We start from the raw sequence: 15,510 nt of genomic DNA, 5'->3' as shown, positions 1-15,510 counted from the left end.
ACTTTAACAGGAAGCTGTATTTGGAAACAGAGTTGGTACTTTAACCCATGTACCCTGATATGGGGTGTGGGCATTCCTGGTAGTGCGTTAATGACTGAATGACCACCCCCAGTGTAGCTTTTATATTGTACTTGTGAAGACCAATATATTCTGCTAACTGACATGTCTCAAACCGAATTCCACCATTTTATCCAGTGACCAGATTTGGACCAACATTGTTTCTTAATTGGTAACAGTTTTCTGACTATTCTTCCCAATCCATTATCTCCAGCATAAAGTTATTGTAATGGCCTGAAATCAGGTCTAAAGTAGGAAGCATTTCTGTATTCTTTGCCCCAGGAATCTTCAGTTGGTCTTACTTCTAAGTCTTCAATGTCCCTTTATTGCCAGGGGGACAGGTATTAATATTTACTTTCAAGATGTATTGTGTACGTATCTGTTCTCAATTTCCTTTGCAAAGTTTCTCTATCAGTAATCCATATCTATTTTATACTCTAGTCGCATTTCCTTGACTATACATCGTGGTGCATTTATTAGAATTTCACAATGGAAAAAATAACTTAACTTTTAAGAATAACATTCAGGGCCTGGCATGGTGGCCTAGCAGCTAAAGTCCTCGCCTTGCACGTGCCCTGGATTCCATATGGGCACTGGTTCTAATCCCAGCAGCTCCACTTCCCATCCAGCTCCCTGCTTGTGGCCTGGGAAAGCAGTCAAGGATAGCCCAAAGCCTTGGGACCCTTCACCTGTGTGGGAGACCTGGAAGAAGTTCCTAGCTCCTGGCTTCTGATCAGCATAGCATTGGCCGTTGCAGCCATTTGGGGAGTGAATCATTGGACAGAAGACCTTCCTCTCTGTCTCTCCTCGTCTCTGTATATCTGCCCTTCCAATAAAAATAAATAAACCTAAAAAAAAAAAAAAGAATAACATTTAGCCTAAACCTACTTGTGACACATGATGAAATGTGTTCTTATGCAATGTACATAACTTTTAGTTAATTTTTATGACAAAATGCTTTAGTTTACATTGGTAACACAGATTATGGTTATTGTTCAAGGACTACAAGAAAAGCTTTAGGAATAAAAGAGCATCCCAAAGGAAAAATCAAAATTCCTAAAGTATTGGGATTTTCCAAAATGTGTTTTAAGAACACACACATGCCAAAAAAACCACATAAATTACTCATGTATTTGATGCCTGTTTATTAGCATTGGTAAATGAAAGCACTTCTGTGTTTGGCCTGTCAATTGTCACCATATTTTATGGCTGTCTTTCTGAATTTCAGCAGGATAAGGTAAGAACAATCTCACTTGAAAAGGCAGGTTCTACCAACATTTTCAACATTTATTGTGATCTTTAGTAGATCTTTGCTAAATCTTAATGTGAGGATTAATCTTTCCTTTTCTGCACAAATAGAGATTAAATCATGTGTGATCACATGTGAGAGTGTGGAATTAGACATATATTGTACAATAGAATGATTGGTGGATTAGTCTCCTTAACCATAAGCTTATATTTTTTAAGAGAATCTCTATCTTGATGGAAGCCATTGGTTGATAAAACTTAACCAAAGAATCAGATAAGGAAATAAAGGAGTGTTCAAGATTGTTTTATTTCTTCTTCTTTCTTTTATGTTTCTCATTAAAACAGTTTTGGCATGAACCATGATGGAATTGGAAATTCTTGTGGGACAAAAGGTCATGAAGCAGCAAAGCTGATGGCAGCTCACATTACGGCAAATACCAATCCTTTCTCCTGGTCTGCCTGCAGTAGAGACTACATTACTAGCTTTTTAGAGTAAGTAATCTCTGGAGGATGATGATAAATTGCTCCAGAAGTAAGATATTGGTAGAAGCTTAATATGTACTGCTACAAAACTTGTATAAGAAGTAACTTTTATAGGACCTTATGTCTGACTGTTTCCCAAATATTTTAATATACCCTTGAGGAAAATTTTTTTTTTCATACTCAAATGGAACTTATTGAATAAATGAGAAGAATTGTTGCAAGAATGTGAGGTTGATGATTATGAGTAATTATAGTTGTCCAATAAAAGCATTTCAAAAATTATAGATATATAATTTAGTAGCAGTCAGGTCAAACTTTAATGCAGTAATCATATATTTCATTTTGGGGGGTTAAAAAACATGAATATTATAGAAATACAGAAGTATCTAACAGTAACAAACAACAATGGCAACAACAACAACAAAAACAAAAATTAAGGAAAAACACTTTGAAAAGCAGATGTATTAAGTGACCCATCTTTTCCACAGTTATGAAACTGTTGTTGGTTTTTTTTTTTCAGTCCTTAAATGTACATTTCAGAAATTTGGTTATCTGAATAGGAAGAATATGTGTTAGCTCAGATGTAACTATGTTTAAGAAGGGAGATTATCTGTTTCACCAGAATAGGGCTTCAGAATTGGACTTGGGAAACTGCTAGAAATTAGGTATACCGTTCTAACTGTATGACCTAGGACATGTTAGCTAATTTTTCTAATCTCCAGTTTGCTAATAGATGAGTTTAAGCCATATGTACATCAACAGGTGGTTTGAGCATAATTTTGTATAAATCTTTGACATGCATAAAAGACCTAATATACCTTCATTAAATGGTAAATATGTTTATTTTAGATAGTATCAAGGCTTCAGTGCTCTGTTGCTTAGCATTACTTTGCCTGCTTTGTGGCTTTATTTTCTTAAATAAGAGATCACTGAAAAAGAGGCATAATTGGACAATGGAAATTCTTTTTTGTTATTGGCTTTGTTCAAATTTTATATTAGCACTTTTGTATTGCAAAGATTTTGAAATTCAGATAAGTTATGTAGGAAAATATTATTCATTAAGATTTATGTCTATTAAAAATCAGATCATATATTTTTAAAAGTTGGAATTATGATTTATAAGATTTATTTTGTTCATTTGAAAGTCAGAGTGCTATAGAGAAACGGACAGAGAGAAAAGGGGTCTTCACCCACTAGTTCACTCCACAGGTGGCTACAGTTTGCTGGAGCTGGTTAGGGCTGAAACCTGTAGCCTGCAACTCCATTCTAGTTTCCCATAACAGGGGCCCAAGGACTTGGGCCATCTGCTGCTGCCTGCCTAGGTACATCAGCAGGGAGCTGTATCAGAAGTGGAACAGCTGGGCCTTGAGCCTCTACTCCAATAGGGGATGCCGACTTCAGGTGGCGGCTTATTCCTCTGTGCCATAATGCCAGCCCCCAAATCAGTATTTTCAAAATCTTTAAGCAAGATTCCAAAACATTATCTAGCACAGAGTTTTAGTGCAAAAACCCAAATACAAATGTTTAAAACGGGATCTTTTAAGTGAATTAGTATAATAATAAAATTGAAGGATTCCAAGTTCATTTTAGAAAATAGTTGTTATGAACAGTCGTATAATATATATATTTATATCCTAACAAAGTCTAATCCCATTGATAATTATAACACTGCATTTGCCCTGTGCCAAAACTGTATTAGCTTCTAGAAACATAAACCAAAGAGAAATTTGCTTGACGTCTTCTGATGTTTTTAATTCAAAGCACCAGAAATATTATTTTCCAAGATAGTTTTAATGAAAAATTTACTTAAATTGTATGCAGTGTTAAGGAACTGCTCACCCCAGAAATTGAGCAAAATCTGGAGTTTCAACCTGAAACTGGCTCACATTTCACCAATGCAGTGAAATCTTACTGTCATGCAAAGACAAGCTGTTTAACGTATGCTGGGGTCTTGTACATTTTTGATGGCTGCCCTCTTGATTTTTTAAAAAATGCTGTTTTCTTTTATATCCTGCTTCCATCCTGTTGACCATGGCACAGCTCACTTGCTGGGCTATCTCTCAGTACTGAATACAGGACCAGAATTGGCCAGCCATACACTGTCTATGTGAAACTGTACTTAACATACTCCAAAAGGAAATTTTTTAATTGCTGTAATATGCAGTTAAAAGAGATACACATTATTACTAATTGCATTAAAGTGTTCCATTTATTTTAATTAAAAGATTGTTTTTAAAAAGCATTATTTAATCTTTATCACTTCTCTGCATTTTTTATATGTAAGCATGATGAATGTTGATGCAACTCTGATGGGTTTATTTATCCTGTATTTTGTAAAAATTATTTCTCTTGTGCATCCTTAGGGGACTGCACACAAATTTAAGAGCATTAAGGATGATAAATGTGAAAGACAAGAGTAGAGGCTTGGAGAAAAATTGGCTTTTTTCACCCTACTTTGATAATAAACTAAAAAATTCTGATTCTAATCTGACAAAGTAATAAAAGGTTTTAAACTCAAGACCCTTTAAAAGGGTCAGTCTACTGGAGCACAAAGACATAATAATAACTTTCTTGAAATTCTTTGTTCCTTTTTATTAAGGCAGTGGACTTCATTGCTTTCACAGCCATTCGTGATATTTTTAAAAACCCAGTGATATCTTGATCAGAGATGAGGTTACATTTATGTTTTATAGTTGGCTCACAAAGGTCCGTAACATTTCATCTTAGCTTCTCTTGTCAAGAAACAGAAATCTTGAAAGATGAATTGTTTAGGAACCACAGCCCAGCTGACAAAATGCATACCTTTCTTTACAAAGTGACTGTATAAGCCAAAGGTTATGGTGGATTCAAACAATGAGCTTTCTGTGACTTACAGATTTACCCCGTGGTCAGCTGAGAACAACCCTGTGGCCTTGACGTGCCGGTAGAATAGATTCTCTCGTGTCATTCTGAAACACTAGGTGCTATTGGTTATTCAGGAGATGGTGTTTACCAACTCCCAATATTTTTTTTCAGATTTCTTTAACTCGGTGATTCAATAAGTGGTTCATGAATCGCCCAGAAGCCGTCCCGATTAAATAATAAAGAACCCATTTCCGTTAAAATGGACGTGTTATGCCAGCTTCTGATGTTTTCCGACGACGGCTTTGCAGGTAGTGTTCCTCCTATCTGCCTGCGGGACTTACCGATTGATGTAGGGAAGTGAACCTGGTATAGCGGCTCATGCTCTTCGAGGACTATGGGCTGACTTACCAGGCAGGGAAAGGCAGCCAGATGTAAGTTAGCCCAGTTTTTCATACATTCTCCACCACTTTAAAAAAAAGTACTGAGTATTTTCTCTTACAGAATTCCGAAATGACAGGGGATATATGAATCAAATGTTGCACTATTTCAATTTAAATCTGTTAGGCTGAACTTTCTAAGGTCCGTAGCAAAATTTCCTGCAGTTGCAAGTTAAACCCAAAGTAGCCATTCTTAGAGAAGGGGTAGAAGCTGAACACATTCTAAGAGGCCAAATGTGACTTAAGCAGCAAGAGAAGAGTGGCAGAAGAAGGACGTAAGATGTACAGGGTAGCAAAGGCACTACCGTATTTTCTCCCTGTGAAGGTCAACGCTAGACTATTAGATGGAGAAGCAGTCTTTATAGATGAGACCTTTTTAAATGTAGCTTCCAAGAAACAGCTTAGCAAAACACGCTTTTCCTTCCCTTTGTCTGACACATTTTGTGAATCTTGTACTAAGCATTCTTTGGACAAGTCATAATTACATATGGCAGAAATAAAGCATAAACCACCATCTTTACCTTTGGAGCCTCCACTTCATTTATTTTCAAATAGTCCAAGTTAAACTGTAGGTGCAAGAACATGTGACTTAGGATAATACATTTAGGCTTATTTTTACCTAAACGTGTTATTGCCTTTAGGCAAAACATAGTTAGTTTCATGACAATTGACAAAGTCGCTTGTGAAAACGTAAGAGGTAAGACACTGGACGGACCATGTAGATAGTATCAGCTTGTCTGGTTCGTTTTTGGTTAGTTTATATGTGTCAGCATACTTTATGAAAAGAAAAAACTAGAATATTCCATCATTAACTTTTTGTTGTTAAGACTGTTAAAATACATACAGAGTTACATAGAGAGATTTATTTTTCAGAATGACCTACTTTATTGTAGACTTACAGTTTATATTTTATCATGTAATTGTTTTAGTGAAAATAAATCTAAAATCACGATTAGGAGTATTCCTCTTATGTTCTGGTATCCAAGCCAGGAGTACATATTTTACATAAGGGTCTTAAATTTTCGTTGAAGCTTGAACTCTGGCTCATATTCCCATTTTCAGAGCTAGGTTTTGGACTATGTAAATAAAACCTCTCTAAATTAGAAGAAGAATATATAAAATGTGTCTTTCTCATCATGCTACAAAGATTTCTTTAAATGTAAATACTATCTGATTTGGTATGAATTTCATAATCAAGCAAGAAGCATTCTCTGAAACGAATACATGTATTTTGCTTTGTCTTCGAAACATAAATTATACTTGGTATTTGCTAATTTAGTTGTCATACGGTTAAGTGGGGTTGAATCTTTAGTTGTGAAATATATGCTGCTAGGAAAATAATCACAGTTTTGCTTTTGGTGTATATAGTTATACTCAGGAAGAAGTATCTTTACTTAACAAGAGTAATTTGTAACACCTTTGTACCACTAGTCTGTAAATGCATAGAGGTTCTATTTTCTGAGTGAAAAAATTTGTAAATGACATCAAGCCATAAACTGTTTCTATTTAGAGTGTTACTTGATGACTAATTCAAGCTTGTTATGATATCACTATTAGTACTTTTTGACAAAAGCCATAATACTTAGCATCGTAAGAATTATGTGGTTATAAGTCAATTAGCAGATTAAGTTAAAGCTCCCTATAATTTGCATTTTGTTAATGACAAGACAAGTTAAAGCTAAGAAATAAGAGTTCACATTAATATTTTGTGGCAGGAAAAACATTTGTGCATTTGCTCCTGGAAACGTGCAATGACATTTTATCAGCATGATTTGTGATCCCCAGAAAGTATAAATAATACAACTGTTTATTAATGGAACCATGGATAAGTAGTTGTGGAATGGTTTTACATGGAATATATGGAGGCAATAAAATGGACAAATAAGGGCATTGACAGGCTGCAATTGCATAAATGACCGTAATAATCTCACATAATGTGGAGCAAAAAAATGAATTCACAAAACAAAGTCTACAGCGGGACTCCTTTTACACAAAGTCCCCAAACAGGCTGGTAAATAATTGAGACGTAAAGTTACAGAGGGAAAAACAAGGGAATTGTTTTACAACATCATAGTAGTAATTACCTCTGGGAAAGAAAATTAAGGCTGTAGTGGAAGTTAGGCAACTGGGAATTTTCTTAGGAAAAAAAAAATGAGGAAAACACTTTCAGTGTTAAGCATTTATTTCTTCAATCCATATTGTCGTCTGGTACTGTATTTGAAATATTTTATAATGGTAATTGGTGACTTAAAAGATATGAAAATATCCAGGATTACTATTTTCAAAGAGTTAATTAGTAATGAGTAGGAAAGAAAAAAGTACTTACAAATAGCAGATAAATTTTAGTAATTTTATACAAGAGCATTTTTGTTGTTTAAAGTTCAAATAAAAATCGCAAGAACTTAACTTGCAGGCCTTCCTAATTTGAACAAACATAGCCTAATTCATTTGAAAAGGCCACAGGTTCTTTGTAAAAGATTCATACAGGGCCTGGCTAAAGTCCTAGCCTTGAATGCACCAGGATCCCATATGGGCGCCGGTTCTAATCCCGGCAGCTCCACTTCCCATCCAGCTCCCTGCTTGTGGCCTGGAAAAGCAGTCAAGGACGGCCCAGCTTTGGGACCCTGCACTCATGTTGGAGACCTGGAAGAAGTTTCTGGCTCCTGGCTTTGGATTGGCATAGCATCGGCCACTGTGCTCACTTACTTGGGGAGTGAATCATCAGACAGAAGATCTTCCTCTCTGTCTCTCCTCCTCTCTGTATATCTGACTTTGTAATAAAAATAAATCTTTTTTCAAAAAAAAGATCCATACAGTTGTCTTCTAGATTTTATTTTGCATGATGTTTTGTTCTGCACAAAAGGAAAAGGAAATCAAGATTTGTCAAGCTATTTTATTAGGCCACATTAGTACACACTGGCTGTAGCAGCCATTTCTGGACCAAGCAGAACCCCTCCAGGGGCTGGGAGCTTCACCCAGGTCTCCCATGAGGTTGCAGGGGCCTAAGTCCTAGGACTAGCCTCATTGCTTTCCCAGGCACATTAGCAGAGAGCTGGCTAGGATGCAGAATGGTGGGGACTGGAGCCAGCACCCAAATAAGATGCTGGTGTCGTAGATGGTGGCTTAAGTTGCTCTGCCACAACACTGGGCCCCATTTAAAGAGTATGAGCAATTATTGGAAGATTGCTAATTTTGGAAACAAAAATATAAGGAAATTGTCTTGGTTCCTCCAAATTTAAGCAAATTCTCAATTCACCATGAAAGAAATATTTCTTCCTCATGTATATTTTTGAATTCTTCCTTGGGTTCCACATAATACTTCCTTTAAGTGTTTATGTTAATTTTCTATATTCCTAAACATCTTGAATGGGCTTTGAGTTGATATTCCTTAGGTAAATATATCCTATAGGTATTTTTATGCTATTGGTAAATATTTTTTGTTACTGCTTGTAAGTGTAGCGTACTGTACTTGGCTACCTTGGCACACAATTTGATATTTTATGTTGATTTTTAGTAGCATTTAACTTATTTTATTTTATTGAATATTTAATTCTATCCATAGGGATATTTTAAATTTTTATTATAAACAGAGCAGAAACTGGTGATTTAGTAGGAAAACTGAAAAGTTAAACTACTGATTCAGTCAGCTCACAAATGATCTGCATTATCAAATTAATGTTACTTTTTCTGTTATACAATTGAAATATAATCTCTTTGTCATTAACCTTATTGTATAGTTTCAGATTTAGAATTACATTTTTTGAAAGTTTGCATGTAATGACATAAAAAAGTTCTCACTAGTTATTTTTAAGATTTATTTATTTTTATTGGAAAGGCAGATATACAGAGAGGAGGAGAGACAGAGAGGAAGATCTTCCGTCCGATGGTTCACTCCCCAAGCTGCTGCAACGGCTGGATCTGAGCCAATCCGAAGCCAGGAGCCAGGAGCTTCTTCCAGGTCTCCCATGCAGGTGCAGGGTCCCAAAGCATTGGGCCATCCTTGACTGCTTTCCCAGGCCACAAGCGAGGAGCTGGATGGCAAGTGGAGCTGCTGGGATTAGAACTGGTGCCCATATCGGATCCCGGCGTGTTCAAGGCGAGGACTTTAACCCCTACATTATCACACCGGGCCCTAGTTAGTTATTTTAAAGATTCAGTTATTTATGTCTTTAAAAAATAGAGCAATCGAAACCAAGGGAGACGCCAAGAAACAGACGAAGGGGGGGAGAGGAGAAGACAGATTTGTTTACTCGCCACATGGCTGCGATGACCAGGTCAGACCCAGGCCGAAGCCAGGAGCTAGGAATGCTGTCTGGGTCTCACAGCAGCACTTCATCTGCTGTGTTCCCAGGCATTTAGCAGGAAACTGGATTGGAAGTGCAGCAGCCCGTCACCCACGTGGCACTCATGGGATACCAGGTTGCAGTGAGCAGCTTAAAGGACTGTGCCACAACAGCATCCCTCACAATTACTGTTTAAATAATTGAGACGTAGGAAATAGGTTTTTCTCACTGAGGTATATGCCAATTTTGTTTTTAAGTATAATGAAAAGGAAATTTAGAAGTTTTGTTAGGAAAACTGGTTAGCTGGCTGAAGAAAAGAATGTTCTCCGTTAGGCATGTTCAGCAGCGACAACCAAAATGAATATAGTAGACAACAGAAACATTTTTCTATAGAAGTACAGCATTTAATGCCTCATCCAAAATATTTGATAGATTAAAGAGAGATGTAAATGAAAGGAAATGGGGTAAAAAAGATAGACTGTGTCCCCTTGGTCTTTGAATCTATAAGATTCAGTTCTTAAATGGACACAATGACTAGCTGTGCAAATGTACACCTTTGTAGAACACCTTAGCTTTTCTGTTTTAAGGATATGAGAAACTTTTAAGCGCATATAAAACCTGCTGTTTCGATTCTTTCTTATACCTATCTGTAAATGAAAAGCTGGACTTTCCTAAATAACAGTTGAGGAACTTCTACTTGTGAAATTATTTTCCTTTGGCAAAGTGGATGGAAAAGATTTGGGGGAAAAAAAAAACACGAGTGCTGGCACAATGGACAGGAATGTTGGAAAAAATTTTTAAATGTTGGCATAGAAATTCTTTAAAAATTCTAACTTACTCACATGTGAAATGAAAGTAAAAAAGCATCTGTCCTGCTTTATGCACACTGACTAAAATAAAAACGAACCATTATATACAGCAAAGTTTAAAACGCTTGAAGGTATTCTGTCTGGCTCTTGGCAGTCTTCATGTTATTTGTTCCACTGAATTAAAATATTATGTTTGAGTGCAGGCATCCTTTGAAAAGCAGAAATTAGAGAGACAAGAACATTCTCTTTTCCAGTTTTCATCAAAACCCTAGATGAAATACGAAATTTTTAAGAGACTAAACACTTCTAATTTACTTAAGAAGAGTATTTTGGATCTTGACCCCATCTGTCATTCAGCTTATTTATTAGTGAAATATTTCAAGAACCTATAGACACGTCTTCCCTCAGCATCTATTGTTCTGCCCAAAGTGGAAGTATATAAATTAGGTTTTTAAGAAGTACAGCCACAATTAAAAAAAAAAAAACTTTCCACATTTCATGTTTTTAATTCTGCTACCAGATGTGCTTATATTTGCAATAAAAAAAAGAAGCTTGGGGCAATATAAAGTTCTGTTTTGATTCCTTTATAAATTAATTTACGCCAGTGTTTTAAGGGCCAACAAGACATTGTCACATTGTTGTCTGAGATGCTTTTATTTTATTTTTGGTGTAAAAAAAAAAATTGGAACTCTTCTTCAGGTTTTAGTGAAGCAATTCTGTTGGGTTTGTGCTTATGTGGGGGTAGAATACATTGTTTTGCATGAATGAAATTACTAAAACAAAGAGCTGAACACCTGGTCTCATAATTATGGCTGAAGTTGTCCATAGAGTACCTAATTTCCTTTGATCCTTTATGTTGAACAGTTCAGGCCGTGGTACTTGCCTTGATAATGAGCCTCCCAAGCGTGACTTTCTTTATCCAGCTGTGGCTCCAGGTCAGGTGTATGACGCCGATGAGCAGTGTCGTTTCCAGTATGGATCAACCTCCCGCCAATGCAAATATGGGGTAAGAAGTCTTCATCCTTTTGTTTAGCCACTTACATACGTTGTTTTCATGACACAATTGTTATGATGGGATTATGATGGTTGCCATTTCTATAATATCTATTTCTAGATGTCTGAGTATGCTAAAATTAATGTATCTCAAACTTCTTGTGAGGGATATGGTGCGAGTTTAATGACTTCTAATGTATTTATTCTTTACATGTTGGGTTAACTTTGTCTTTTGAAATGTTGTGATTTTAAAAGCCCTCTGCAAATCCTTCTTTTCTGGTACTTTTCGCATTGAGCTAAAGGGTATTTTTACATTGGCTAGGTGCCTTTGCTTTAATTCGTATTAGCTAGCACTGAATCATTTCAAGTTGCTTCATCCACTGCCCACATTCCAACATGATAATCAGTCAAGGACAAGATGACATTCACCCAAATAGTGAAACAAGGAAAATTGTTGTAGAAAATTAAAAGGTAGGCATTAGAATTTGCTCTTTATATCTGCCTTTAAAAGTTAAAAGACAATATCAAAAATCATATAAAAAGTTCCACAGAGAAATATTGTAGTGTCTGGTAGAGGACACTGGTTCATAGTAGAAATACAGAATAAGCATGACAAATGAAAAAATGGGTTTTCAAATGTCACATTGGTTGCCAAAAATCTTTCAAATTTGAAAGAGAAGTTTAAAGTCCTGGTTACTATTTTTGTGTGCAATACTTTTTAAAATAATAGTGTCATAAAAATGATTATAAGTTTTAAATTAATAAAGACTTAATGATAGACCATTGTCCTACATTAATTACTCTTCTTGGATCTAGTAAAAGATAAGTGATTTTCAAAAATATTTCTTTTAGGTAGGCTCTGGCAATACATTTATTACACTAGCCTGAAAGGTTATATATGATTACCTGGGTGTATAGGGCCTTGAATAAAGTATTGGTTCTCTGATTATTGTGAAGGTCTTCCATACTGTTCTTCTGTGGGGTTCCAGTTTTGTTTGTCTTTAGGTTATTCCACCCTTCATCTGTAAACCAGTCAGACTTTAATCACAGCCTTTCTATATGCAAACTGGCTGGTAAATTGGAATTCATTTTAAACTGAGATTATAGATTTTCTATTAGAGTATTTTTATCTAAGTGTTCCGCATTTCTTTGTTCATACAGCCCATGTCTGAGTACCTGGATTCAAGTGCAGTTTTGTCCCAGTTTCTGCTTCCTGGTAATTTGCACTGTGGAAGACCACAGGCAAGGGGCCAAGTGGTTGGGTTCCTGTCCCCCATGGGAGGGACATGGACTAAGCTTCAGGCTCCTAACTTCCACCTGTTCCTACCCTGTTGTTGTAAGCGTGTGTGAAGTGAACCAATAGGTGGGAGAAACTCTGTTTCTTTCTTTCACTCTTTCTCTTCAATTCTGCTTCTTTAACTTTTTAAAAGTAGACTAAATCTACCTCACTGTATCTGTGTTTCTCATTCATTTCAGATGATCTGATTTGAAATGAAATAAGCAATAATTATGAAATTGTGTGTTTTTTTAGTTTATGTTCCTTACACTGTGTTTTTAGATTCTTCATGGGTTGTATTTATAATAACTTCTGTGATAATTATAAAAGAAAACTGCAAGGTGTAGAGAGAGACGTTAGCATTTCTAAGTCTGTAATTTCATATATTTTGTCATGAATCCTCTTCCCTGTCATTTGCAACCAAATATTCTTGTACCATAAAAAAAAAAAAACTTAGGGTTTACTTTAGGGTATTTTTTTACAAAGTGTTATGTAGCACTGATAGAGTTTCTTGAATCATAATAGATTCTTTGTAATCACTTCTACTTCTTAAACTGTCCCTGAAAGAAAAAAAATAAATTTACACAATTGATAGCACCCAAACCCCTGTTTTGTTTTGTTTGGCACATCCTTATGGATTTAAGCAATTCTAAACAACTTTAGAAAGTAGCTTTGAGGGTGGTAGTCCAGTCAGATAAGCAAATCATATCTCAGATGTCAGGTGAAGGTAGAACCATCCAGAGTCTGAGTATGGCCTGCTGTATTCAACACTAAACACCGCTGTTGTATCCTTACCACACTGGAGCTTTTCCAAAGGCTGTTAAAGAATCAGGAAGTGATTTCTGTTCGACTAGCATGTCTCCAGTGATGTCAGAGGTTTTAGAAAAGCATAGAATGAGCGCAGCAGTATTTAGTTTTTCACCTCTTCTGGCTATGATGTGGTCATGGCCACGTTACCAATGACTGTGTGTTTAGTCATGAAGAATCTTGCCTAAATGTGGGGGGGGGGTAGGGAGTGGTCGGGTTGTTGTTAAAAAGTTATTTAGTTATTTGAAAAAGGCACAGACAGAAATAGGGAGAGAGAGAGAGAGAGAGAGAGAGAGAGAGAGAGAAAGAGAGAGGCTGGACCTGGCAGGAACCCAGAGCCGCGTCCTTTGTCTGGATCTCCCACCTGAATAGCCAGGGGCCCATGCACATGGGCCTTCTGCTGCTGCTTCTCCCAGGCCGTTAACAGGAAGCTGGATGAGAAGTGGAGCAACCTGGGTGCGCACCACTGCCCAGATGGGATGCCAGCATTATAGGCAGCTGCTTTACATACTATGCCACATTGCCTGAGTTCTTGATGAATTCTTAGTAAGCTGGTACATTAATAAATGTGCTAGTTGCATTTTGGAATTTACATGAAACTTTTCTACTGAGGACAAGATTTTAAAACATCTATTATCTTTGCATATGTATTTTTATGTTGCTAGTATTTCTAAATTCCAAGAAAAACAGTGAAAATACATACAAACAATAAAAACTACAGCGCAATACACAAAATTATAGTAATGCGAAGTCGTTTCTGATAATTATAAAGTACTTTTTAAATAAGATACTTCACAGTGCCTTAATTGAAGTCATAATTGTTCCTAGATGAAGAAACTAAAAAAATATAAAATATGATAGAACATAGAAATAACATCTCAATTCACTAGGTATAGTAATGTTAACTAACATAGACATAGCAGGTATATTCTGTCTCAGAACACTATGTAAGTTAGTTTGTATCTGGTAGTGTCACTAGTAATTGAAATTGAATGAATTTGAAAGCCCCTTGTCCTACTCTCTTACGCAGAGAAGCGATCAGATGACCTCTGAAATCATCATCAGAGTCATTTCTCAGATGTCTTCATCTTGGCTTTCGATGAATTTGTTTTCTTTTAGCTTATATTTAAAACATAGGGTTTCTTGTACATAAGCTGCAAGTGCAGAGAGCAGCATACAATGCTGGACAACTATTAGATATTTCAAAAACAATCTTTGCTATCTATGTTACAGGTCTCTTAGAGACCTACAGTACTTCTTGGATGGAAATACATAGCAAACAGACCAGCGGGATCAATATTGCAATTAAGTAATATTTCTGTGTGTCTTTTTTTGGGATGGTACTGAAAAGCTCTGTAGAATCTATTCTTCCATTTCTCTAACATTTTCTATTAGGCTTCTCCAATTTATTAAGAAAGAACTATAAAAAAGTAGATTAGGGCCCGGCGACGTGGCCTAGCACCTAAAAAGTCCTTGCCTTGAATGCGCCCGGGATCCCATATGGGCGCCAGTTCTAATCCTGGCAGCTCCACTTCCCATCCAGCTCCCTGCTTGTGGCCTGGCAAAGCAGTCGAGGATGGCCCAAGGCCTTGGAACCCTGCACCCGTGTGGGAGACCCAGAAGAGGTTCCTGGGTCCTGGCTTTGGATCGGCGCAGCACCGGCTGTTGTGCTCACTTGGGGAGTGAATCATCAGATGGAAGATCTTCCTCTCTGTCTCTCCTCCTCTCTGTATATCTGACTTTCCAATAAATAAATAAATCTTTTTTAAAAAAAGTAGGTTAGCCAAAATCATATTACTATAGTAAAAATATGTTTAGGAGGGAAACTACCAATAAGCTTGTAAAACTGATAGTCTCTGGGTATTTTTTTAATTGCTTCCAAAGAAAAACCAGATTAATTCAGAGATCAAGCTCAGATTTACCAACCCTCCCCCCATATTTCTTTATTCTAACACTTCAGCACATAGACCAAACATTGTTTTCTGCACGCTTAATAATTCAATATAGATTAATAATATTTGGTGCATAAATTGTTGGTAGGCATCAAGAACTGATTTTGTGGTGCAGCCATTAGGTTATTGCATGGAACAGTCTCATCCCAGTTCGCAGTGTCTGAACCACAGCTTCCTGATCAGTATTCTGTGGGAGGTGGCAGGTGATGGCTTAGGTGTTTGGGTCCCCTCTATCCGCCTGGAGGCCAGGACTGAAGCAGCTCGTAGGTTTCAATCCACTACATCCCTAAATGAGGCATTTGGGCAGCAAATGGGGAAAGA

The 15,510-nt window shown here is 36.6% G+C and overlaps 1 protein-coding gene across 2 annotated transcripts in view; it reads left to right on the top strand.

Moving 5' to 3' along the window:
• The window catches only part of ADAMTS6 (ADAM metallopeptidase with thrombospondin type 1 motif 6), a 257,026-nt gene that overhangs the window by 130,098 nt on the left and 111,418 nt on the right, over positions 1-15,510 (top strand). For both annotated transcript variants that reach the window (XM_040977601.1, XM_040977602.1), the window contains 2 exons: positions 1,651-1,797; positions 11,026-11,167. In XM_040977601.1, the coding sequence (XP_040833535.1) occupies positions 1,651-1,797; positions 11,026-11,167 (289 nt within the window). The remainder of the gene's footprint in view (positions 1-1,650; positions 1,798-11,025; positions 11,168-15,510) is intronic.

The sequence above is a fragment of the Ochotona curzoniae genome, unplaced genomic scaffold (assembly GCF_017591425.1).
Source record: "Ochotona curzoniae isolate NIBS_2020 unplaced genomic scaffold, NIBS_Ocur_1.0 contig_2754, whole genome shotgun sequence".
NCBI classification, from domain to species: domain Eukaryota; kingdom Metazoa; phylum Chordata; class Mammalia; order Lagomorpha; family Ochotonidae; genus Ochotona; species Ochotona curzoniae.
Note: the sequence above shows the minus strand (reverse complement) of the source record. Positions and strands in the feature narration are given on the sequence as shown.